Consider the following 27,337-nt stretch of genomic DNA (forward strand, 5'->3'; position numbering starts at 1 on the left):
AAGAGAATGGATGTCGTAGACCTTTACTGAGGTGACCTGGTACCGACCTTGAAAACTGCCAAGCACATAAGCGGCTGACAGTTAACACAAAACAGGGCCGAGGTGCAAATTCCAGAATTAATATGCAGCGAGAGATTGCATGAAGCGTCCTGAGTGAACGAAAATGAGGAAATGAATTAAATCTGGGGCTATTTCAGTTGTGATTGTGTAGTTTAAGTGTGTAATTAAATTGAAAGATTTATAACCCAAAATAAATTTTCATTCCCAGGTGATTGTTCAGTGTGTAATGAATTTCCTTATTATTTGGTCACAATAGAGGCTTAAAGAAGATAGACTTAATTTTTTTTTTTTATTATTTTAATAGTCAATCGTTACTAGTGGAAAATGTCATTGGAACATTTTAGCCCTGTGAAGTCAGATTTTATTTTTCAAAAATGAAACTGAAACACATTTTGGGAACAATTAGTACAAAGGGTTAGGATATTGTATTTATAACTTGCTGTTTAGTAAAGCAATAGACGTCTATGGAATGTCCCTATTTAAATAGCTCAGTAAACATTTGCATGTGTCCGGTTCCCTATTTTAGGCATCAAATTTCCCAACAAGGATCGTAAAACCTGAAATGACTTACATTGTGGCACCATCCAACAGGTCTAATGTGGTTTTGCTTAACAAACATACTAATCACTGACTTAATGATCTTTCAGAACGGGTTTGGTTTAGGGGTTTAGCGTGAATCTTAAAATATAGATGTCAGTGGAAAATCCCTACCATGATAGAAGAGCATGTGTTTGTGTAATTTGTTTCTGGCAGGGTTTGGATTTAGCTCGCTTTATGACCACTGTACTAACAATTACAAATATAACATCTCTGCTGTAAAAGTGATAGTCTAGCAGGCGAAGTGTGTGTGTGCAATCTGTTGCTGCCTAGTGATATTTAGTGTGTGCGCTGGGTTCCTGTGACCCTCTGTTTCACAATGAATAATTTAACATCATTGCATATGGCATATGTCAGCCTGACACATTCTCATTTCTATTTAAAACACACATGCACACACACATACTCACAAATATGTGACAAACCTAATGCACTCATGTTCACACACGCAAAGCGCATCCATCTAATGAGTCATTCTTGCAGCTGTCCGCACGCCGTCCACACCTCCCACGAATAAGTGTCCGATCAACACCTGAAACATAGACAGGAAAACGAGAGGAAAGTAGGGGAAAAAAAGAGATGAGAGGAGTGGGAGGCTTATATAAAGGTTCCGACACCGTACTGTACTGTGAAAGTCAGTGCCACGATGATTTGTGTGTGTTTGTCTGCTTTTAGTATCTTCATGAACTTACCCAGACTCTAAAGCAAGTACAAATCAATACAGACATATGTGTGTTTCTTCAACTGGCCCTGTAGATTTAAACTCTCATAACACTTCACTCATTAGTTCAGTTAACATTTAGCAAGGTGTATGACCTGTGTGGGCCATTCTACAGAATTGGTTCAAAGTTTCCACAAATTTTGTATGTATGCAAATTGTATAATATCCAAGACACTAGTAACTGTGCAGTTAATTCTCATATTGTATTTTCGGAAAGTTTTGGAATATTTGTCACTACCGAAACACAGTAATATATAATTAAATAAGAAGGGTTATATTGGCTTATTAAAATTTTGCTTACATCTTCCTTATAAATGCACATATTTTTATATTTTATTAAAAAGATTTAAGAGGTAAATCAATAATCATTACAATTTTAACAATATTTCAAGTGTGGTTTACGAGATGTTGTATTTTGAATCCAATTTTTCTTTGGAAAAGGCAAAAAGTTTAACCAAAAACTATCATAACATTTTAGCTGATTATTCAGTATACTTTATTTTTGACAAAACATCCCATGATCATTTAGTGACTGCAGATTTTTCGGTAATGACAGTAATGCTTTGGTAGCGACCACATTACATCACAAAACTTCAACTCACATACTAAAACATACTAAATACTAAAAAAATTGCATAACTATGCAAAAATTGTGTTTATTTCCCTCAAATAAAGGATTATGTGTTACCTTTTGTTACTACTGTAACAATGATGAAATGTTTCGATCATAATTGTTATGGTAGTGACATAACAGCCAAAAACAAGGTTGTCACTACTGAAACTTCACAAAATGACAATTCACTAGTGACAATTTTAGATCCTTTTGAGCCTACCTCTAAGATGTTAGTCAGCACATGGTTACCTAACACAGTTCTGAACAGTTGTTCATATATAAAACTAAATGTTATGAAGTAACTCCAAAAAAATGTGCTTAATTGCATAAAAAAGGTGTTCAGTAGTGACGTTTCTTAAAGTCATACACAGATTTTCAGACTTTTGAACACATTTACATTAAAATGATGTGGATCTACTCACCATGTAGCTATGAGAGAGAGTGACGCATAAATATTTTCTGATCAGGAATGTGGGGGTGTAGTTAAAATAATTTTTGGTAGTGACATGAAAAATGCATAACACATTTGTTTACATAAAGTTTAATTTACAAAGAAAATATATACATACTTTTTTTTACTTCACTTTTTTTAAATAATCAAAAAGATACTTTTAACTTTAAACGAAATGAAACTTTAAACTTTTTCAATATAGTTTTCATAAGTTGCATTTTAGGGCTTAGGGTTCCAGACAGCCACCTCCCAAGTGAGTACTCAATAAATAATTATTTTATAAATTTAGCTTACTGATATTTTAAATATTATTGTGGGTTTCAATAGTTAATAGAAGGATCTTGGTAAACATCTAAGATTTGAATACTTAAATGCTTTTCAAATGTTTTGGGTGTGGGACAGCATTTTCCACCGATTCTGTAGAATACCCCATATATCCATTTTTCTCATAATCTCTATATATTGTGCTTGATAGCATTTTGCAGTGAAAATAATGAATGATAGAAATAAAAATAGTCTTTACACAGGTGATATTTTCACATTTCAAGTTTTCATTGAGACTTTTGTTGCCTTGGTAACACTAACTTTTGATAACACTTTATTGGTTTTACTTTGTTTAAGTGATCATTCTTTTATTTTAATAATTAAATTAATAATTCATACTCACTTGTGCCTTATGATGAATACTTATACAAAAAGCAAAAAAATGTAAAAAATAGCATAAAGAAGTGATGAAGGCATGAAGAAATAGTTTCTATGATGATTGTAATGTGACTTTAATATAGCAAAAAAACTAACATTTAATTAATTGAACAAACATTCGTTTTAATATAAGAATCCTAGGACAAACAAGTTGTGTTTGAGGACACGCCAGCATCTTGAATGTTTGTTTACATCCTTGCACATACACAAATTGTAAACATCATGGGAAGCTCATCTCCAATCGATTCAGCTGCTCTAAACATTTGCTGCTTTCTGTTTTGCTCCACATATTCTTAGAAACTCTTTTCGCGTGTTTGTACTGTACCTTCTGCTCTCTTTGACTTCCTCCCACACTGTTCCTGCCCTCTTCTTCAACCTGTTCTTCATTCACAAATTGTTTGTGTGTCATACGAAAACTCACTGTGTGGTCATTTGTGCCACTTCTCTTTTGGCCTGCTGGAAGAAGGGATGTAAAATTGTTATTGTGTTTGGTTTTTAACAAGGAATACTAATTAAAAAAAGAGCTTTTTCAAACACTGTGCCAAAGGCTGTTAACACAGATTCGCCCTCCGTCCATGCCTCCCTCTCACTCCCCCTCTCTGTTCTCTGGCAGGGCTCAGCAGACTCCTACACCAGTCGTCCTTCAGACTCTGACGTGTCTCTGGAGGAGGACCCTGAGGCTCTCAGGAAAGAAGCCGATAGACAAGCGCTTGCAACCCTAGAGAAGGCTAAGGTGTTGTATTTTTTCACGTTCTTTCATGTTCTGTGCCAGTTTCTCTTTTTCAGTTTCTCATTGGCCTCTTATTCAGACTCTGCCCTGAGTAAAGATAATAGACTTTATTGTAGGAAGAACATCTTTTTGAGAGGCTGAACCCCTGAAAAGCACCAGTATGATTAACTAGATTTGAATTTACTGATGGAAATATTAGTATTTTATTAATGTTAAGTTTGTAAAAGTTACGTTTTTGTTTTAGCATAAAATTTTGAATTCACAATTCTCTAACAATCTCTAAACAGAAAGTTTGAGGAACATCAGTGCAAGTATTACAATTTTTCAGATAAAGCATATAGATTTTTATGTTAAAAGACACTCTTAAAAATTGCACACTTGACCTTTAAAGGGATAGTTCACCCCAAAATGAAAATTCTGTCATTATTTACTCCCCTTCATGTCGTTCCAAACCCGCAAGACCTTCGTTCATCTTTGGAGCACAAATTAAGATATTTTTGATGAAATCTGACAGCTTTCTGATTCTGACCCTGCGTAGACAACAACCCAACTGACACGTTCAAGGCCAAAAAAGGAAGTAAGGACATTGTTAAAATAGTCCATGTGACATCAGTGGTTTGACCTTAGTTTTATGAAGCTACGAGAATACTTTTTGTGTGCAAAGAAAACTTTATTCAACAATTTCAGTCTTCGACTTGCTGTCATGAGATTACCACAACATATGCATGTGGTTAATTTGTGTTCTGGAGATGAACAAAGGTCTTACGGGTTTGGAATGAGATGAGGGTGAGTAATTCATTTTTCATTTTTGGAACATTTTCAGAATTTTCATTTTTGCGTGAACTATCCCTTTAGGGACAGTTACTAAAAATGCACAGTGTGCTTAAAATGTATTTGAGAATTTTTCACAGAAAAAAGGAACATTAACTTACTACATTAGCATTAACATTGGTTATTTTGTGGTCCCACACCAATAAGTTTCCACCTCGGTCATGAAGAAACACCTAGGTAAATGATTTTGTTGTAATGAATTAACACACTTAATCAGATGTGTTGATTGAGACTTGCAGTACAAAACATGTTGCTTGCTGCTCCACTGGGTAATGAGTTCAGAAGCATTATACTGTTCTGCAGTATTATTTCATCCTCTTGACTATATATAAGACACTTGTGTATGTTAGCTGTAAAACTGATCACATGACCATTGTTCTTTCTTCCACTTGAGAGTTTTCACTGGAGCTCTCTTTCTTTTCTAAAACTTGTGTTTTAATTCTCTGCATTTTTCTCTCTCATCCCCTTTCTCTGTGAAGACCAAGCCTGTAGCGTTTGCAGTGAGGACTAATGTTGGCTATAACCCAGGCCCTAATGATGATGTGCCGGTTCAGGGCATGGCTATTTCTTTTGAACCCAAAGACTTCCTGCACATCAAAGAGGTCAGACAGACATTTTTCCTTTTAAATGCATATGTAATTATATGTATATGTAATCATATGGACTGTAGCTGTACGTTTGGCTTACATTATTTAAAATCTGTGTGTGTTCATTTGTGTATTTTTTTGTTTTTTTGTATATTTGTTTGTTTTTCTGATAACAGAAGTATAACAATGACTGGTGGATTGGGCGTTTGGTGAAGGAAGGATGTGAGGTGGGGTTTATCCCCAGTCCAGTGAAGCTTGAGAGCACCCGTCAATTACAAGAACAGAGAATGAGACAGAACCGCCTTAGCTCCAGGTACCAGCCAGTCACATAAGCCTATATCTGCTGCCTTATGCTGTTTTTGCTGTGTGAAACAGGCATGTAAATCATGCATTAGCTAGCTACTCCACCGTACAAAAGTTGACGATCAGGCATGATTGTTTTTGCAAGAAATTAATACTTTTATTAAGCAAATATGCATGATGCATCCATATACAGTTGAGATCAAAAGTTTACATACACCTTGTAGAATCTGCAAAATGTTTTTGCAAAATAATTTTACCAACATAAGAGGATCATACAAAATGCATGTTATTTTTTATTTAGTACTGACCTGAATAAGATATTTCACATAAAAGACGTTTACATATAGTCCACAAGAGAAAATAATAGTTGAATTTATAAAAATGACACTGATCAAAAGTTTAGTCATTGATTCTTAATGCTGTGTTGTTACCTGAATGATCCACAGCTGTGTTTTTTTGTTTAATTGTATGATTTTTGAGATCCATCTTTTCACACTGAGGACAACTGAGGGACTCATATGCAACTATTACAGAAGGTACAAACTCTCAATGATGCTTCAGAAGGAAACTCAGTGGATTAAGAGCCGGGGGGTAAAAACCTTTTGAATTTGAAGATCAGAAGAACTGTTAATAAGTTAATAGAACTTATTTTGTCCTCTGGGAAACATGTAATTATCTTCTGTAGCTTCTGAAGGGGAGTACTAAATGAAAAAATATGATATTTAGGCAAAATAAGAAAAATGTACACATCTTCATTTTGTTCAAAAGTTTACACCCCCGGCTCTTAATGCATCGTTTTTCGTCCTGAAGCATCAGTGAGTGTTTGAACCTTCTGTAATAGTTGCATATGAGTCCCTCAGTTGTCCTCAGTGTGAAAAGATGGATCTCCAAAATCATACAGTCATTGTTGGAATGGGTTCAAATACACAAAAATGCTGGAAAACCAAAGAATTCATGGGACCTGTGGGATTTTTCTGAAGAACAGCGGACAGTTTAACTGTTCAGGACAAATAAGGGACTCAGTAAAAAAAAAAACGCTGTGGATCATTCAGGTGACAACACAGTATTAAGAATCAAGTGTATGTAAACTTCTGAACGGGGTCATGTAAACATTATTTATGTGAAAAATCTTATCCAGGCAAGTACTAAATAAAAAATAACATGCATTTTGTATGATCCCTCTTATTTTGGTGAAGTAATTAAAATTTTGCAGATTTTGCAAGGTGTATGTTAAACGTATGACCTCAACTGTGAGTGTTAATTAAACAGAGGAATAAATTACACTTGAAACTTACATTGTTTTTTAATGTTTTTTGTGATCAAATAAATGCAGCCTTGGTGAGCATTAGAGACTTCTTTCAAAAACATGTAAACGATATTTAAGGTGGTGTAAGTAGCCACTAACCATATTGTCATGTTTTTTAACTACTTTCCATTGGTCTCTATCTGTTTACTAGTAAGTCCGGTGGAAGCTCTAGTCTGGATGTTGCCACAGGTGCCCGGAGGCCCACTCCACCTGGAACAGGTATGATCAGACAGTAATGCTGTGAAATTTTTGGTTCTGTTGTGGTGGGTTATGACATCCCTGTCCCTCTAAACACACACACAGAATATAAACAAAATTACTTTTACACTGAGTAATCACTGAACACAATGACAGTTAGAACACCCCTTTAGGATCCCCTCTGCCATCCTCTCTTCCCTCTTATCACTCATTCTTCTAGTCTTCCGGTCTTTTCTAGCTGTTTTTCTTTTTTTCTTTTCTCTTTGTCATCATCATCTGTAATGGTAGTTTCAAATCTTTTTCACACTGAGCTACGTGTGGTTTATACTATCTGTCATGGCAGTGTCAGCACTGGGAGTTTGATTAATTTGTAATCAGTTGCATTTTTTTCTCAAGAGGCAAGTGAGGTCCTTAATATATTTGAATGAAAAATAATAAGAGTGCAAAAAACAAAAACAGTACTTATTATTGCCAGAGATGGGAAGTAACGAAGTACAAATACAAACTACTGATCTGTTTAGGACTTCAAGTGCCGGTCAGTTTCATCTGTAAACAGGCTGCTAAGATTTGCCAGCAGTTAATGCTTAACCAAGTAAACAAAGACAAAACTACAGCAGTAGTACTGTAAACGAAATGAAACTAAATTACTATCATCACTCAAAATACCCTATGGTAAAGGACACCATTATTATCTACCAAAGGTACAGTAGTAATTTAGCAAACAAATGTTATGAAAAATCATTTTGTAATACGTTCAGAGGGAGCTAGGGCAGATAACAACAAAACCCTTACGAAAATTAAAACCAAAATCCATGGTTACTATAGTTAAACATGGTAACCACAAATGAACCATGGTTTTCCTACACTAACCATAGTCTAACCATGAGATGTGTAGTAAAACTTTGGTTGTAGTTAATTTAAAACAAATTGTAATCAATCTGCCCAAAAAAAAACAAAAAAAACATGGTTACTGTACTTTCACTGTAATAAACCATGGTTAATTTTGGTAAGAGAAAAATGATAATGCAATAACATGTTCAGCATAAGGATTTTTCTGTAAAGATATTGTCATGATGTAATCATTATTGTACTAATTTTGACATTCAGGCAATTTAGAAAATATAGTTTTGTTAAATCTTTAGTATTTAAGCGTTTTAAGATAAAACAACAACACCTGGTCATAATGTGATACTTTAAATAAACATTCAATTGAATAAAATTGTTACTGCAAATAGAATATAATGAGGTGGTTGTTTTGCAACAAGGTGGAGACAGTTCTGCTCATAACAGTAAATGGCTGATGGGAAAAGTGACAAGTACAAGAAAATTAGTGAAGAAAGCAAACACACAAAGTGAGATGCAGAGAGATATCATGGAAAATGAAGAAACGTTTATTTAAACGTGATGGCCATACTAAAAAAATAGGGTTGTCCATGGTTTCAGAATTTGTTGTGGGTGTATGGGATGGCCTGGAGGAGTGTGAGATTTTCCAGCCTGAAATTTTGTCCCAGTCCTGCCCTGTTCTACATGGTGGTTGTTTAGCCTTGATACATTCATTAGCTAACAAATTTTAAATGTAAGTTATTTTGTATTATTGTGTCAATATAACGTGAGGTCCAGTTACCAGCGTGACCCTAAAACAGGTAGTAGTAATGGGTACTTTTTACTGAAGTACATGTCTGAGCCCATACTTCTCTACTTTAACTTAAGTAATAAAGTGTAGTCATTACTTCTACTTTTACCAGAGTATTTTTAAACATGAGTATCTGTACTTCTACTTGAGTGAAGGATGTATGAACTTTTGCCATCGCTGATTACTGCAAAACATGAGAGTGCACAAACAGAAAAGGTCATAGGGCCAAACACTCGTCCAAAAATCAAGCAGACAAAAAAACATTAGGTGCACAGATCCTAAAATACAGTAATATAAAAAATGAAAGAGATCCACACTCGTTCAGATTAAGCCAAAAAAGCTTATTTTATTTATTGCTCAGAGGCCACAAAAATATGTGCTAAAATGTGCAAAATGTGCAAAAGTGCAGAACGTTTTTGGGTATTAACCCGAACATGGAATTGAGGAAGGGTTAATATCCGAAAACCTTCTGCACTTTTGCACATTTTGCATTTTTTTGCGAATATTATTGTGACCTCTGAGCAATAAATTAAATAAGCTTGCACGACATTAAATAATGCATGACATTAAATAATGTACAAAATAAGAAGAAACAAAATTATTTATATAAAATATAATTATGTTGTGTCACTCGTGGACATTTTAGAAGATCCTTTTATTGTTTTCACCATAAATTTTATGGTATTTCATAGTTTTTATCTGGAAAAAAAATGTTTTGATTTCACAGTAAAATTACATATGCAATGTCAAACCATTTACAGTTTCTCAAAGTAGTTCGGTAACTTGCATGTAACTACAATTACTGTAGTTGACATGTTTTAGGTTTTTCTGTGAAAATTACAAACATTTTACAGAGTAATATTGTTACTGTTTTGGCTCAGTGTAAAAACTTGACTTTCATGTGGATTATTTTAGTAAATAAACAGTTAAATTAAAAAATATATAATATTGTTTGCTTGTTGTTAGTGAAGGGTAAATGATATTCCTTTAACCCATAAACCATAAACATTAAATGAAACTGGAACATGAATTGAATTGAATTCAAAATTAATTGAAGAGCCCAAGCTCAGAGAAGGGATGTTACACCATAACACTTGTTTGTATTTCTTCAAATAGCCATTTATTTTTTCATTTTGCTTGTCCTTTTTAAAACACCTTCTGTGTTCTCATCACCTTTCTGACTCAGTGAAGTCTGTACATCACGCTGCTGTTCTTCCTCTCTTCCTCATTTTCTGTCCCTGTTCTTTCACCCTCGTTTCTTTCTCTCTTTCTCTCTTCCACCCTCCACCCTCTCTTGTTCTATCCTTTCATTAAAACCCACCCACCTCCCAATTGGTCCCCTAGCTGACTTGTCCTCTGGGCTTTATGACGATTCGGATTCGGAAGTTGAGGAGGTGGAGCCTGCCAACACCCGTGACCAAAAGGGTGTGGGCGGAAGTGTCACCTCCCCTCAAGGCAACCTACCCCGCCTCCCTTTCTTTAAGAAGGTAACCCTGGTGATAACCCCAGAATGCATCAATAGACAGCCTCCTTCAGATGTGACTAATAATCAGACTCGTTCCTAACCGAGCACCTTCTGCGTCTGTGAAACATTAGGGGGAGTCTTTGCTGTTTGTGTGTGTTTGTTTGTGTTTGTTTGAAATTCACATCCAGGGTATTAAAGGATTAGTTCACTTCCAGAATAAAAATTTCCTGACAATTTACTCACCCCCATGTCATCCAAGATCTTCATGTCTTTCTTTCATCAGTCGGAATGAAATTGAGGTTTTTAAGGAAAACATTCCAGGATTTTTCTTCATATAGTGGACTTCAATGGGGATCAGCAGGTTAAAGGTCCAAATTGCAGTTTCAATGCAGCTTCAAAGATGATCCCAACTGAGGACTAAGGATCTTATCTAGTAAACTGATCTGTCATTTTCAAAAAAAAATACAAATTTCTATACTTTTTAAAACACAGATACTCATCTTGCACTAGCTCTGCGCAAAACGTCCTGGAATGTTTTCCTCAAAATCCTTTATTTCTTTTCAACTGAAGAAAGAAAGACATCAACATCTTGGATAAAATGGGAGTGAGTAGATTATCAGGAAAATTTTATTCTGGAATTGAATGAATCCTTAAGTAAATGCATTATTACAGGTATAATTCAGCCAAAAATTCTTCATCATTTACTCACCCTTGCAAAAATGAATGTAATAATTTGTACAGACACAACACGTTTTACATTTTCAATTGCTTCCCAACCAACATATAACAGACTGCCTTAGAAGAAATTAATAAATTTAAATATTTTATTTAAAATATTATAGTTTAATGCTTTATTTTGTACTTTGCCAAAGTCTGTCCTTGATTGTTGTAATTAATTATATTTATTTATTTATTTATGTGTGTGTATGTACTATATATATATATATATATATATTAGTATGCATGCATGTATGTATGTATGTATGTATAAAGAGAGAGAGAGAGAGTATGTGTATATGTACACACATAAATAAATAAATAAATAAATGAATATAATTAATTACAACAATCAAGGACAGACTTTGGCAAAGTACAAAATAAAACATAAAATTTATTAGAATGTTCTGCAAATGACAAAAACAACACAAAAGTAATATTTCAAGTCTGTTGAAGCCATATGATTAGAAACCTGGAAAACGTACTCTCTATTTTACCTCCCAAATCCAATTTGTGTAATTTAATAGGTGCATATTCATATTTCTTCTATTGTGAATATATGCTAACATGAATGAGATATGAGCAGCAGAGAGGATATTTGTGACCCTGGACCACAAAACCAGTCATAAGGGTCAGTTTTTGGGAAATTGAGATTTATACATTCCATCGATGTATGGTTTTTTGGGAATGAACAACATTTGGGCAAGATACAACTATTTGAAAATCTGGAATCTTAAGGTGCAAAAAATATATATATATTTCTTTAAATACTGAGAATATGGCCTTTGAAGTTGTTCAGATTAAGTTCTTAGCAATGCATATTACTAATCAAAAATGAAGTTTTGATAATTTTACCCTAGGAAATTTACGAAATGTATTTATGGAACATGATAAACAAAAATCAATAATTTTGTCCCATACAATGTATTGTTGGTAGGGCTATCAAACGATTAATTGCGAAAAGTATATGTATACGACTGATTTTGCGGTCCAAGGTCACATTTATCAATAAATAACTGTTAATTTTAGTCTTTTCACACACAGTGCTATCATTTGGATTCAGAGGACTTGATATATAGTGTATAACTACTTTTATGGTACTTTAATGGTGCTATTAGTCATTTCTTCACATCCTTTTGTGTTTCACGGACGAGAGTAAGTCAAACATGTTTGGAAAACCATGACAGGGTGAATAAATAATGACAGCATGTGTATTCTTGGGTGAATCAAGACTCGTAAATCCAGTATTTTGAATCAAGCGTCATGAGACTGTGTTCATGTTGGGAGAGTTTTACTACACATCAACCTGGATGATCAATCAAGAAACAGTTTATCTAATAACTTAGTGGTTCCATCATTTCTTCATTTGGCCACATCTAATTTGTTGATTCATTCTCTCCCAGCATCCTAAATGTATTAACAATTTGTCACTAACAATCTTCTGTTTGTTTGCTTGCTCGCCCTCTCTCTCTTGCTGCGTGTGTGTGTGGAATGATAGGTGGGCCTGCCAAACAGAAACAGAAATCGGTGAGTCATATAGCAACAACAAACTTTTTTGTTTCGTGTTTCTGTCTTTGTATATATCTGAGACTAAAGGCTATTGCCATCATGTCCTTGTATCAGCTGAGCGAGTGAATGTACTTCAGAAAAGACAAATGAAATTTCTTCTATGCTAGTTTGCTTCTCTAAAGGATTGAATGTGAATTGCTGTGGCATTTCTGTACCAGTCCTGTTTACAAAAAATGTTCTGAAAGGGAAACAACTGTCGGAGTTTATTAGCGCTACAGGACATGCACATCTCATTCAGGCTGAATCAAGAAATGAATGAATCCGGCCCATGTGTCCACCCACACGTGTGGACACACGGGGAGTCTGCCATCCTCTTGCACATGCACACAAGATGAGGCAGAAACACCCTGACAGGTTTCCACGGTTTCCGTTTCCATTATGGGTCTGTGACATAGAGAGTAGCCCACGCTTGTTACTGTTGTCACAATGGCTACCGTCACGCAATCACACAAGCACAGACGCCCGACTGGGTGAATTAGAGTTGAAAATTATGACATTAGATTGTAGATGTTCCGGTTGTTTTTAGCAACCCATCTGAAACTTTTAGTCAGTTACAGGATCAGAAATAGACTTTTCCATTAGGGGACAATATTTGCCCCCTGGGATTGCTTTCCTGGGGCATTTTTTGCATTTGAGATGGCAATTTTTTTAGAATCATCTTATGTCCCAATTACTATACTGTTGTCAATAACAATAGACTGTTTAAAATTGTATCTAAATTATACATGCACAGCTGTATAACATTGTTTAATTGTGCAGGGGCATTTTTTTTTAATGTATGCATTTTTGTTCATTTTGGTGTCATTTTTGCTACAAGCCCTTGTTAATTTCTGACCCTGGTCAGTTATGTATTGTATAATGGGCCCAGAAGAGTGGCAGTAGCCACAGCAAATGGGGATCAATTAAGCAAAAGATCTCTGTCCTTGTCTTTTTTCTCACACACACTTCATGGAGTGGAGGACTCTCAGCAGAACATGAAGAGGTCTTATCTTAGACTAAAGTGACGGTCTGTCTGAGGAGGAAAGAGAAGCTTTTTAAAAGAAGATTTTAAATAAGCATAAATAAAATGTATAATTACCAGGCATTTATTCAGTTTTTACAAACGTGCATTACACAAATGCTTATAATGGATAAAGATATATTTAGAAATGTATATTTCATATGCCATGCAAGTGAAATGAGAAGCTATTCACATGATATGGAAGTAAACATCTTGAATGAGTCTATTGAATGACTGGTTCATCTACCACACTAATGTATTTGTTTAAAAAAACAAAAACAAAACAAAACCTTCAGCCAATTTGATGTAAGTTAATAAATAAATAATTTGTTTTAAATTATTAATAAATTTCATTATTATTCATTATATTTGACAGTCTTAACTTTTTTATATTCATTTGTACTGTTTATATAATTATATTTATTTTAATTCATTTTAAATTAAATTTATAAATCTTGCGTTTGATCGATATTCATTTTCACTAAATTCATTTATTAGCCTATGTTTAAAAAAGGTAACACTTCACAATAAAGTTAATTAGATAACTTTAGTTAACTACATTAGTCAACATGAACCAAGAATGAACAATAATTCTCCAGGATTTATTAATCTTAGTTAATGTTAATTTCAGAATTTACTAGCGCATTATTAAAATCACAAGATGTGTTTGTTAACACTGTGAACTAATATGAATAAATAATAATTGACTGTTTTTTTTATTAACTAACATTAACAAAGATTAGTAAATAGTGTAATAAATGAATTGTTCATTGTTTGTTCGTGTTGGTTAATACACTGGCTAATGTTAACAAGTAACACCTTATTGTAAAGTGTTACCAAAAAATATATTTAATTTATCAGCTTCCCAGAAAATGTCTTAATAGACTACCACTGCTAAGAATATTCGAGAATTAGAGAAAGTTAAAAAAAAAAAACATTTTACGATTTAAAAATGTTTTAAACTTTAGAACAAAATTTTGAGAAGGAAAAAGACACTTTAATGCATAGGTGTGAATGCTGTTTTTAAATCCAGATGTTTAAGGTTAGTTTTAGCAAATGTATAAATTTCACTGAAGATTGTGAAGCATATTAATAAATATTAAATTAAATGTAGAAATCTATGTTATATATAAAGACTATTTTAAGATATTAAAAAGATATTGACTCTGTATATAAGCATACATTTTAAACAGTATGACTGAAGTGATCAGAAATCTGGCTTGATCAATATTAATTTACCCTAAATTAATTTATTAGCCTATGTTAAAAAATATATTAATGTAATTTATCAGCTTCCCAGAAAATGGTTAAAAAACCTTTGAAACAAAAGTTTCAATGCAGTATAAATGCTGTTTTTAAATCCAAATGTTTTAGGTCCGTTTTGGCAAATGTATGTATTAATAATTATTTCACTGAAGATGTTTTATTTTGTGTGTGTGAATTTCAGATGGAACATGTTCCTCCTTACGATGTGGTGCCTTCCATGAGACCCATTATTTTGGTGGGACCATCCCTTAAAGGCTACGAGGCAAGACAGGATATCTCTGAAAAAATATTTGTTTAAAAGTTTAGTCATTTTATGTTTTGTTTTGCTCAGTTGTTTGTGTGTCATGTTGCAGGTGACAGATATGATGCAGAAAGCGCTCTTTGATTTCCTAAAACACAAATTTGAAGGCAGGTGGGTACTAAAATATGCATGTCATGACCATAATAAAGATCTAAAAAAGAACATAGCTCCTTATTTTGAAATTTGACAGGATTTGTGTTGTCAGAGAAGCTGTTAGTATTAATGAGTTTTAAGTTCTTTGTAGATTATTAATGCTGGAAAAATCACAATGGACTCATGTTATAATTGGCATACCATTGTTATGGGTTGTTGCTTGTTTTCAGAATATCCATCACCAGGGTGACAGCAGACATCTCACTTGCCAAACGTTCCGTTCTAAACAACCCCAGCAAACACACGATCATCGAGCGCTCCAGCACCAGATCCAGTCTGGGTATGAAATGCACCTGCACACGAATGTTACTAAAAAAGAGCTCCCTCATGTGGTCATAAAGCCAGAGCAGGTGTAATATGTGGTTTAGCAACATGTTGAATGACCAAAACAGCAATGCTCTGGATTTATGTTGTGTCCAGGCACTTAAGTTTATGGATTCATGCTGTGTCCAGGCACTTAAAAACAAAGCAAATTTCGAATACAAAAAGGTTTCGATACAAAACCATTCACATTGAGAGCAAAACAAATAGCCTGTTTGTTGGGATGAATGAAATGCAAATCCATTCGGATTTTATAGTTGGTATAGAGAAAAAAAAGAAAGTGACTTGACGGGATAGTTCACCAAATAATGAAAACTACCCCATGATTTACTCACCCTTATGCCATCATAGGTGTAGATGACTTTCTTCTTTCAGACAAATACAGTCAGAGTTATACAGATGCATTGATTCTCTTCAGAAGGCCTTTATTAACCTCCTGGAGCCATGTGGAGCACTTTTTATGATGGATGGATTCTGTTTATTGGACTTCAAAATGTCAACACCCATTCACTGCCTTATAAAGCTTGGAAAAGCCAGGACATTTTTTCAATAACTCCGATTGTATTCGTCTGAAAAAAGACACACCTAGCATGGCTTGTGGGTGAGTAAGTGTTTACAGTCAGTCAAGTCAGACAAACAAAACTCTTTGTGTGAATAGGCCCTTAGACTACGTTTGAATGGGTGACAAATTCATTTGTCAAGCCCTGTCAGTGTTCACTAGTGTACTCTAGTACACATTCTCTCTGCTTCCTGAACATTTTTCTTAGTGTTTCCTCCTCTTGCTCTGTTGCATCATGTCTGATCTGCCTTTTTTCTCTTTTTCATCTTGCTCTGTCCTGCCACTCCTTCCCACCACACATTTCCTCCCTCTCTCTTTTTCTCTTCACCTCAGACGTACTGGGTACGTATCTTATCATCCCACCCCTTTCCCCTGTTCGGCCATCCATCTGTCAATCCATTCATGTCCTCATTCATTCATCTAACTCTCCATCCATCTGTACCTGTACTTGACTTACTCTATCTTGAGTTTGAAATCAACAGTCTTAACCTGTCGACACGGTTGTTGTGTTATTAACTAAAAAAAAGAACACTCAGCTTTTCCAATAACAAGCTATTGTTGCCAACACATGGTGGTGTACAGTCGTGGTGTAGTTTTTTTTTTCATTTTGTTGTAAACAGCCTTAAAACTGAACAACCTGAGATAACATTCATAGTAGGTTTTCTCTTTCTCAAGTCCCACTATTCATGACTCATGACATAGGCTAAGAAAATGGGACATGCCTGTGTTAATATTGTGACATTGCATAATTAAAAAAATAGTATCCTGTGGGAATCACAAGGAATTAAACTTGGACTTTTGGCTGTAAAAGTTTGAAACATTTTAATTTTGGAAGGATGAAAAATGTAAGAGGCAGTGCATTCATACAGTTGAGGTCAAAAGTTTCAAACCAAAATAATAACATTTTATTTTTATTTAGTACTGACCTGAATAAGATATTTCATATAAAACATTTACATATAGTCCACAAGAGAAAATAACATACATGTTTACATACACTTAATTCTCAATACTGTGTTGTTACCTGAATGATCCACAACTGTTTTTGTTGTTGTTGCTGCTGTTGTTGTTTAGTGATAGTTGTTCATTAGTCCCTTGTTTGTCCTGAACAGTTAAACTGCCCGCTGTTCTTCAGAAAAATCCTTCAGGTCCCACAAATTTATTGGTTTTTCAGCATTTTTGTGTATTTGAACCCTTTTTAACAATGACTATGATTTTGAGATCCATCTTTTCACACTGAGGACAACTGAGGGACTCATATGCAACTAATACAGAAGGTTCAAGTGCTCACGAAATGCTTCAGAAGGAAAAACAATGCGTTAATCTGGGGGTTGAAAACTTTTGGAATTTGAAAATCAGGATAAATTTAGTTTGTTTTGTCTTTTGGGAAACATGCAAATATCTTCTGTAGCTTCTGAAGTACAGTACTAAATGGGAAAAAAATATGACATTTAGGCAAAATAAGAAAAATCTTCATTCTGTTCAAAAGTTTTCACCTCCCAGCTCTTAATTCATCGTTTTTCCTTCTAGAGCATTAATGAGTGTTTGAACTTTCTGTAATAGTTGCATACGAGTGCCTCAGTTGTCCTCAGTGTGAAAAGATGGATCTCAAAATCATACAGTCATTGTTGGAAAGGGTTCAAATACACAAAAATGCTGAAAAACCAAAGAATCTGTGGGACGTGAAGGATTTTTCTGAGGAACAGCAGGCAGTTTAACTGTTCAGGACAAACAAGGGACTCATGAACAACTATCACTAAACAAAAAAACAGCTGTGAATCATTCAGGTAACAACACAGTATTAAGAATCAAGTGCATGTAAACTTTTGAACAGGGTCATTTTTAAAAATTAAACTATTATTTTCTCTTGTGGATTATATGTCAATGTCTTTTATGTGAAATATCTTATGCAGGTCAATAATATATAAAAATAACATGCATTGTATGATCCCTCTTCTTTTGGTCAAATAATTAACATTTACAAGGTGTATGTAAACTTTTGACCTCAACTCTACACTACCATTTAAATCAGTCAATACATTGTTTTTGTTTTGTTTTGTTTTGTTTGTTTTTTAAAGAAATTAAAACTTTTTTCAGCAAAGACGCATTAAATCAATCAAAAGCGAAATAAATGTCAAATAAACGCAGTTTTGGTAAACATAGGAGACTTTGTTTAAAAACATTAATGTATATGTAAATGAAGTGAATGATTCTGGAGAACATCTGACCAGAACAGTATCTTTTCATTATATGTGCAGTTTGCATTGTGTGCAGAGTGTTTGTTCAGATGCTGCACTCTCTGAGGAATCCAGGTGTTCCTCTCGTGGTGTACACACTTAGGGACCAGTTAAACACTGCTGTTTATCATAATATTTTCATTCAGTCCTATTAATAAAGGTGTTTTGTAGTTAGGTGGTGAATAGCACTTAGTTTGGTGTGTATGTAAGTTTTAATTATTTAAAGATTTAAAGACACTAATTGAGATCTTCATTATTTCTTCAAGAAAACATTGTTTTGATTTCATTATAATAAAATGAGTTTTATTAGTTTAAAGATGTTTTCTTAGTTTAAAAGATGTTGACCCTTAAGTAGGTTCAAAGTAGTTCAACTACATTTTATTACATTTTTAAGATGGTTAAAAAGTAGAATGGCTTTCTGCTTTAAATGAACTGAAGCCATAGATTCTGACTCACTGAAAGAAGTGTGATCCCACTTCTCATATAGCACTTCACACCCACATATGCACATACTGATCCACATAACTGCAGCTTTCATGGATCAATGTGGAAAGCTGCACAGAGCATGTAACTGCTGTTCTGCTTACTACTGTCATACTGTTCAGCGTTCCATTTACTTACAGTTAAATGGAACTAAACTAGCACATGCACACGCTCACACATGCATAAATTCGAGCAGACCATTATAACCCCTACATGCATGATATATACTAACATAGGTTTGAGTATGAAATGAAATCGTGAGGTAAGTCTTCCTGATATTCATCTTGTTTATTACAGTTTGAGGTGTGTATGTGTGTGCTTTCAGAATTCTTTGCTATACACTGCAAAACAATAAAAATACATTTAGTGACATGTATGCCTAAATTAAATAACTAGTGGAAAATGTGGTTTCTCGGTTATTTTATGATGCTTTTAGGATTTTTTGTTGTTTTTACTAGAAAACAAGACAAGATACAAATTAAGAATATTAATTTTGCAGTGTATAAATGAACTTGGGTTAGCAAATATGTGCAACAGACGAACACTAAGTGGAGATTTCTGTGCTTGGATGTAGTTATGAGTGTATATATTGTTTATCCATTAATGATGGCATTTTTTTCATCTGGCAGCTGAGGTACAGAGTGAAATCGAGAGAATCTTTGAGCTGGCCCGGACGCTTCAGTTAGTGGCTCTGGATGCCGACACAATCAACCATCCATCTCAATTGGCCAAGACATCACTGGCACCTATCATAGTCTACATCAAGATTGCCTCTCCAAAGGTATATATTAGCTGAATATACAAACGTTTGTGTTCGGTGAGATCTTTGTAATGTTTTTGAAAAAAGTTTACTATGCTTACGCTGTCTGTATTTAAACAAAATAAGAAAAAACAAAATTTTGTGAAATATTACTACAGGTAAAATAAGTGTTTTCTGTCTGAACATATTTTAAAATGTAATCTATTCCTGTGATAGCAAAGATAAAGTTTCAGCAGCCATTACTCGAGTCATCAGTGTCACACGATCCTTTATTTTTGTGGAACCCGTAATATATACACTACCAGTCAAAAGTTTTTGAACAGTAAGATTTTTAATGTTTTTGTTTAAAGCAGTCTCTTCTGCTCACCAAGCCTGCATTTATTTGATCCAAAGTACAGCAAACACAGTAAATTATTAAATATTTTTGCTACTTAAAATAACTTTTCAATTTTCTATTTGAATATATTTTAAAATGTAATTTATTCCTGTGATATCCAAAGCCAAATTTTTAACATCATTACTCCAGTCTTTAGTGTCACATGATGCTTTAAATTGATCAAAATGATAAAGATAAAGAATAAAGATGATAATAAAGACATTTAAAATGTTACAAAAGATTTCTATTTCAGATTAATGCTGTTCTTCTGAACTTTCTATTCATCAAAGAAATCTGAAACAATTCTACTTAGCTGTTTTCAACATAGTAATAATAATAATAATAATAACAATAATAATAATAATAATAAATGAGCAGCAAATAAGCATATTAGAATGATTTCATGTAACTGGGGTAATGATGCTGAAAATTCAGGTGAAAATTCACAAGAATAAATTACATTTTAAAATATATTCAGATATAAAACAGTTATTTTAAATGGTAAGATATTTTACAAATGTTACTGTTTTTGCTGTATTTTGGATCAAATAAATGTAGACTTAGTGAGCAGAAGAGACTTGTTTAAAAACATTAAAAATCTTACTGTTCAAAAACTTTTGACTGGTAGTGCATTTTTTACTTTTGTTGCATTATAAATGTCTTTATTGTCACTTTTGATCAATTAAATATCAGTAAAGCATCACTGCTAAATACAAGTATTAATTTCTTTTTGTTAAAAGATTTCATTGTGCACATCATAATGTATTTGAACATGTTTATTGGATGCATATTTGTGTTTCTGTGTCCCCCTTGCTATCAGGTGTTGCAGAGGCTGATAAAGTCCAGGGGTAAATCTCAGGCCAAACATCTCAATGTCCAAATGGTGGCAGCTGATAAACTTGCACAGTGTCCTCCTGTAAGTATATGACTTTTGATTTCTACTGATTTACATTTATGTACACTTTTAGATTTGTATCATCTGCATTGGTTTTAATGTGGTTGGAAAGTTGGCAAAGCTGCGCTAAGCTTTTTGCTCACGCAAGCTTTGTGCAAATTTAATACTTAAACTGCATTTCCTTCTTTATTTTCATTTCCTTTTTTTATTCTTTCATTTCCTTCTATATTTTTACAATTAAAATGATCACAGATTCAGTCTTATCTAGTCATATGCAAAAATAGCAGATAAATAGCACAGAAAGCTTTAAAGGATTAGTTCATTTCCAGATTAAAATTATTCTGATAATTTACTCACCCCCATGTCATCCAAGATGTTCATGTCTTTCTTTCTTCAGTCGAAAAGAAATGAAGGTTCTCCATATAGTGGACTTCAATGAGGATCAAGGGGTTGAAGGTCCAATGTGCAGTTTCAGTGCAGCCTAAAAGGGCTCTACACGACCCCAGCTGAAGAATAAGGGTCTTATCTACCGAAACTATCGGTCATTTTATAAAAAAAAATCACAAATCACGTTGAAAAGGTCAAACGTGACATATGCGGAAGTACCGACCCAGTGTTCACAAAGGAAACATGCAAAGAAAGTCAGACACCCTTTACAAAAAAAGATAAAACATCAATGTAGGATGATTTTGAAGTTGGAGGAGAAAATGAGATTTTTTGTCCTACCCGACCTTTTTGAACCAGAGTAGACAGATGACCACACGTGACCTTTCCAGTGTAATTGTGTAAAGCGCAAAGTTGTAGACGCACATGGCAGAGCTAGTGCATGATGAGCATTTGTGGTTAAAAAGTATGTAAATATATATATATATTTTGTGTTGACCAATCGTTTCGCTAGATAAGACTCTTATTCCTTGGCTGGGATCGTGTAGAGCGTTTTGAAGCTGCATTGAAACTGCAATTTGGACCTTCAGCCCATTGATCCCGTTGAAGTCCACTATATAGAGAAAAATCCTGGAATGTTTTCCTTAAAAACTTTAATTTCTTTTCGACTGAAGAAAGACAGGCATGAACATTCTGGGTGACATGGGGGTGAGTAAATTATCAGGAAATCCATATAACTGACTCCAACATTTGCTTTTTTGAAACACCTCCTTTTTTCATTTTCAGGAGCTTTTTGACATCATATTAGATGAGAATCAGCTGGAGGATGCGTGTGAACACCTGGCTGAATACCTGGAGGCCTACTGGAAGGCCACACACCCTCCGAGCAGCAACCCACCCAACCCTCTGCTCAATCGCACCATGGCCACAGCCGCCCTGGCGGCTTCGCCCGAACCCGTCTCCAACCTGCAGGTACAGGTGCTCACTTCCCTGCGTCGCAACTTGGAGCTCCTCGATGGCTCCCCCGCTATAGGGCAAGGCCAACAGGAAGAGGAACATGCCCTCTAAAGACGGGGCCAGAATTACAATGGGATATTGAAGGGTCCCATACCTGTCTCCCAATCACAGAAAAGTAACGATGGCTGCTCAAGAGATAGAAATGCCCGACTGTAATTCTATTGTCTGTCTCTGCTCCTCTCCATCTCTCAATGATATAAAAAATGCAACACACACACACACATAGACATGAACAAAACATCCCATATGTGATCAACATAATCATAAGTCCACACAGTGTCCCCTCATTTGACATACAGTGGCCTCTTGTCGTCGGGGAAACGTAGTTCAGATCGCTACCCTCTTCTAGGTTGCCATAGCACCAGCTCTGAAAAAGGCACTCATATCCATTATCCTATTAACACTGAGCCGAAATTCTAACAGAAGCGTGTGCATGTGCATTGACGCCAGTGTTGTTTACCCAAGTTAAATGAAAGGGTGTGTTTGTGTGTGTGCATGCAGAAGCGAGAGACAGCAAGTGCGAAAGTAAGTGAGGAAGACAGAGGATGGATTAGTGCCTGTGTGCCAGTATGTGTGCTCTCTCACCACAATCTGGACAAAAAAATGAGCATCCATCTGCTCAGTCTTCACCATTACACTGGTGTGTAGGAGACCAAAGTTACACAGCTTTGAGATGCTATTTTAATAAAACACAGTTTATCTTCTTATAGTCACACGGGGCAACTCAAATACTTAATTTAGTTTGTGTGTATATATGTATATATATATATATATCACACTCATATATATGAAGAGTTTATTTGTAAAATATAACTCCATTTTATGAAATTTTCAGAAACATTTTTTGAAAATAGACGAAAAACGAAAAATAAAAAGTTTTTTATGTTATCATGTTTTTATTGTGTTTCACTGTGTAAGTTAGCTGTATTTTTAAGTTATTTTTTGCCTAATCAAAATAACCCAACTGCAGTTTGACTGAGACTAATTGGAATGCACAATGAAAAAACATGATTTTTAAAAAAGATTAAAAAAGTTATCTGTTTTTGAAAATGAAATGAACTCTTCATACATACACACATACATACACATATATATATACATACATACAAAAGCATAACTCTAAAAATATATCTATGAAAAAAATGTTTTTTTTTTTTTTTTTTTTTTTTTTTTTTAATCTTGGACAATATTTTTATACATTTTTTTTTGGAAGAGGGTTGCAATATGAGATGCTTGTTTTAACTTAAAGGATGACTGATATAATTTAGATTATCTAATCTAGGGCCAGTTGCATAAACATAATCACTATGTTAAGACTGTATCTAAGAAGTAGTTTGACCAACTAGCAGTTCGACAAAAGACAGTAGTCTTACTTTTCTGACGCAAATTGGGCCGATTTATCTTTTTTTTTTTAACTGACTTGAAAAAGTACTTACTAGTTTTTATAACAGATTAGATGACTAACATTTTAAAACTAGTGTAAGTAGTTTATGCAACTGACCCCTAATCTAATCCAGCCCCATTTTTTTAATCATCACCAAATATGTTGAAAGGAGCTTTATTTATTGAGTGGTGTGTTTGATATGGCCACTAGAGGGCGCTAACATATTTTTTTACGTGCATGGTGTGTTTATGTCCGCAGTTTAGCAGATACGTTTAACTTTCTAATGTTTTTGAAAATCAGAAAGGTATTTTTAAAGTAAAGCAAGATAATTAGTTATTGCATACTAAAAATGCATTTTATGAAATGTAGACATTGCACTCAGAAATCAGAGATAACTGCAACAATAGCTTCTCCATAGCTTTCTTCATAGCTTTGGGCAACGATGCAAAGCATAAGAATACTACAAGCCCTGGTATCTCACTACAAAAATTGCCTTTTCCCATAATAGCATGAGTAAGGAATGTATTTTATGTATGTTATTTGTACTCTAACCTTTGTATTAACATGCCGCTTGCTCTGTTTTGTGTGTCTGCATGTGCATTTGCCTGTTGTGGTGTGTTTTGGCATTGCTGTAGGGGCCATTCCTGGTGCATGGAGAACAGAAGAGGGAAGGGCCTGAACGTGGCAGTCTCCAAGACTACCAGAGTGACCTGGGTGGTAAGCAGCCGCTGCGCTCTTCACGCAGCCAGTTGCAAACAGGCAGCCGAGGCCTGTCGCGGCAGGACACGTTCGATTCCGAGACCCAGGGCAGCCGCGATTCCGCCTACACCGACGACATGGAGACCGACCCGTACGAGGAACCAGACCCGTGCCGCTCGTACCGCCTAAATCCCGCCCACCACGCTCCCCGCCAGGCCTCGTGGGAGGACGAAGGGGCGGAGCCTGACCAGGAGAACCTCAACGTGGTCCCACCACCAGCCAATCAGCACCAGCGTGGACGAGGCAAGCTGAGGGAGCGCTACTCTCAAGATGCAGAAGGCGGCGGGGCAACAACAGGCCGTAACCATAACCAGGAGGAGTGGAGCAGAGATGTGTACATTCGCTAGAGCAGGTTTACCTGAGATGAGGGTGAGGAGATGTTTAGAACGACACTAAATAGAATCTCTATAGTTGGATCTGTTTACAACCCAGAGAAACACACAATCATTGACAAACGCTGTACAGCTAACACTCACGACATTCGCATTACGCTGACAAAGCTCTCGGTCATTACATAATCAGTTTAGGGTGACCATATGTCCTCTTGTTTTCCTCTCGATTTCTGAAGGCTGAAATATACTACACAACTTTTGAAATCTGAACAGATTTTAAAACACTAAGCATCAGGTACTTGCCGACTTTGTAAATAATTACAGAGGAAAAGCTGGGCATCATATATTGAATGACTGAGGATTGATCACACACCACCAAACTCAGAAACACTCACATTGGGCCTCATTCATGAATCTTACGTTCAAGTGTAAATATATGCATAAATTCAGAGTAATCCGCACATAAAACAGCCCTTCCCAGTCCCAAAACTCTCCTCCAGATTCACAAATGCATACACGTTACGTCCAGTAGTCTCAGCCTCAGACGAACTGCTGGCTGAACATCTGATGCATATCGCACACAAAAGTGGAAACACTTCATGAGTTTCAAGGTCGTCACTGGATTGGTTAAATTATACAGGATTTCCGGGAGATGTGTGTTGCGTTCTTTGTCGTTCCACCTGGAAACAAAGATGCCGTGACTCCAAACCCCATCATGAAGGAAGAAAGCTGTTGCATTTACAATTGTGATGATGAGCGCTTATCAGGATCAACTAAATCACATACAATTTTTAAACGTATGTGGAAAAAAAAAGTTCACAGGAATCTTGTCCAAGAGTTGTGCACACTGGTCTGTTATTTTGGGGCTCATTTCCACGCCCCTAAACATGACGTGGCACAAAACAAAACGTGGTTGCTTTAGCTGTCAGTCATATGGCCTCTTGGGCAGGCCTTGGTCAGCCAGAGCGGCCAAGGTTCACAGACCTTCTGCCGCAGCGTTGCCAAGTCCCCGGTTTTCCAGGGGCATTGGGCTACTTTTTCATGTCGGGTTTAAGCAACCCCAATAACGTGATATTTATCCCCTGGAATGCAAATTTTAGCAGTGGAACCCCACCAAAACGTATTTTTGTATTTGTACCCTGCAAAACGTGATTTTTAACGGGGGTACCACCCCCCCCCCCACCCCCCCAACCCACCAGGGAAACACGATTGGGCTAGTTTTGAGCTAGTTTTAAGCAGCAATTGGGCAGGAAAACCTGGCAACCCTATTCTGCCGTCAATATGATGGTCTGGCTACGTGAGTTTGAACGCTGTATAAACATCAGATTTGATAGTTAAATGTGTATGTTAATGAATTCCAATCACAATTACCATATTTCCGGCCTATGAATTACAGCTACGTAAATTACGCGTTCAGGAACGCAGTGGAATATTCTGAACTTTCTTCTCAGGTTTGGTTCCAGTATATTGCATAAATGCAAAAAAAAAGACTTAGGCCATATGAATAAAAATACATTTTCAATCAACGTGTGTCCACCAAAGCATTTTAGCCAGCTGTAAACATGCCAGATTCTCTTTTGAAAATGTCCAACTGGTGGCGCTTGAGAAAATTTTGATGGTACAGTGTTTTTTTTCTTAGATGCTTTGGTTGCTTTTATCTACGACTATAACGTATTACTAGTATCTCATTTTAAAGAATATTATTGAATATAAAAATTAGGTAACCAGCAATATTGACTTACCCATTATAGTTAAGTTGTTGTCAGCTGGGTAAAAAGTGACAGTTCCTGCGTTTCTATGACCCTTCAAATTGCGTAAATTGAAATTCCAAAAAAAATGACACCTAATAAAACATGTCAATTCTGCAAAAACTCCCATGAGGTGGTTTTCGAGGCAATTCGAAAAAAGAGATACTTAGCAAAACTGCGAAGGAAGCAACTTTTTCGAATTTATAGGTCACCTTGCACACGTAAAAGTCACATGATCGTTCTTTAATGTACTATAACCTCAAAAAATATAGATGCCTACATCTCCTACGATTAAAATTAATGGGTAGTGTGGTGGCGTTAACCTACATAAACCAACATCCTTTGCCATGACTTGTCACCAGAGGAAAGAAATTGTTTTACTCGCATAACATTGGTTAATGGAAATGCTGTCACATTTTTATCAACACGTATAAAATATTGTTAAAGTTTTGTGCAAATCTGTAATGGAAAAGCACTTACTGACAAGCGCTGTGTTTTACCCAAAATTCTACATACCAAAAAAAAAAAAAAGACAGGGCAAATGAACTTGTCAAAATTTTGAAAACAAACATTTTCATGAATTCGAAAGTTTTACTCAAACATTAATTCTGCACATGTTTCATGAATGAGGCCCAGTGTTGCCAGCAGACACATGGCAAGTGAAAAAGAGGTTTTTGAGAATTTGCTCAAAATATCAAACATGTTTCATATCCTCTGACTGGATGGAATGAAAGTCTAAGTCTGTGACCGTCATGCACCATGTGATTTATTAAGAAATCCGTCAGCTCAAATCTGCAGACTGACTTCAGAAATCCCTGCCTGGGAAAATAAGGACATATGGTCACCCTAATTTAGTTAAATCTGTTTTTTGAGGAGAAT

The 27,337-nt window shown here is 35.3% G+C and overlaps 1 protein-coding gene across 5 annotated transcripts in view; it reads left to right on the top strand.

The window, feature by feature from the left end:
- The window catches only part of cacnb1 (calcium channel, voltage-dependent, beta 1 subunit), a 45,370-nt gene extending 18,370 nt beyond the window's left edge, over positions 1-27,000 (top strand). For 2 of the 5 annotated variants that reach the window (XM_051105324.1, XM_051105337.1), the window contains 12 exons: positions 3,758-3,877; positions 5,185-5,307; positions 5,469-5,605; positions 7,053-7,120; positions 10,077-10,219; positions 14,931-15,011; positions 15,103-15,161; positions 15,374-15,483; positions 19,433-19,584; positions 20,760-20,855; positions 22,005-22,190; positions 24,255-27,000. In XM_051105324.1, the coding sequence (XP_050961281.1) occupies positions 3,758-3,877; positions 5,185-5,307; positions 5,469-5,605; positions 7,053-7,120; positions 10,077-10,219; positions 14,931-15,011; positions 15,103-15,161; positions 15,374-15,483; positions 19,433-19,584; positions 20,760-20,855; positions 22,005-22,190; positions 24,255-24,725 (1,746 nt within the window). In that variant the 3' untranslated portion in view covers positions 24,726-27,000. Of the gene's footprint in view, positions 1-3,757; positions 3,878-5,184; positions 5,308-5,468; positions 5,606-7,052; positions 7,121-10,076; positions 10,220-12,412; positions 12,442-14,930; positions 15,012-15,102; positions 15,162-15,373; positions 15,484-19,432; positions 19,585-20,759; positions 20,856-22,004 lie in introns of all 5 variants that reach the window. The other 3 variants (XM_051105332.1, XM_051105344.1, XM_051105348.1) reach the window with 3 other exon arrangements.
- The last annotated feature ends 337 nt before the right edge of the window (positions 27,001-27,337 follow it).

Source organism: Labeo rohita, chromosome 3 (genome assembly GCF_022985175.1).
Source record: "Labeo rohita strain BAU-BD-2019 chromosome 3, IGBB_LRoh.1.0, whole genome shotgun sequence".
Taxonomy (NCBI): domain Eukaryota; kingdom Metazoa; phylum Chordata; class Actinopteri; order Cypriniformes; family Cyprinidae; genus Labeo; species Labeo rohita.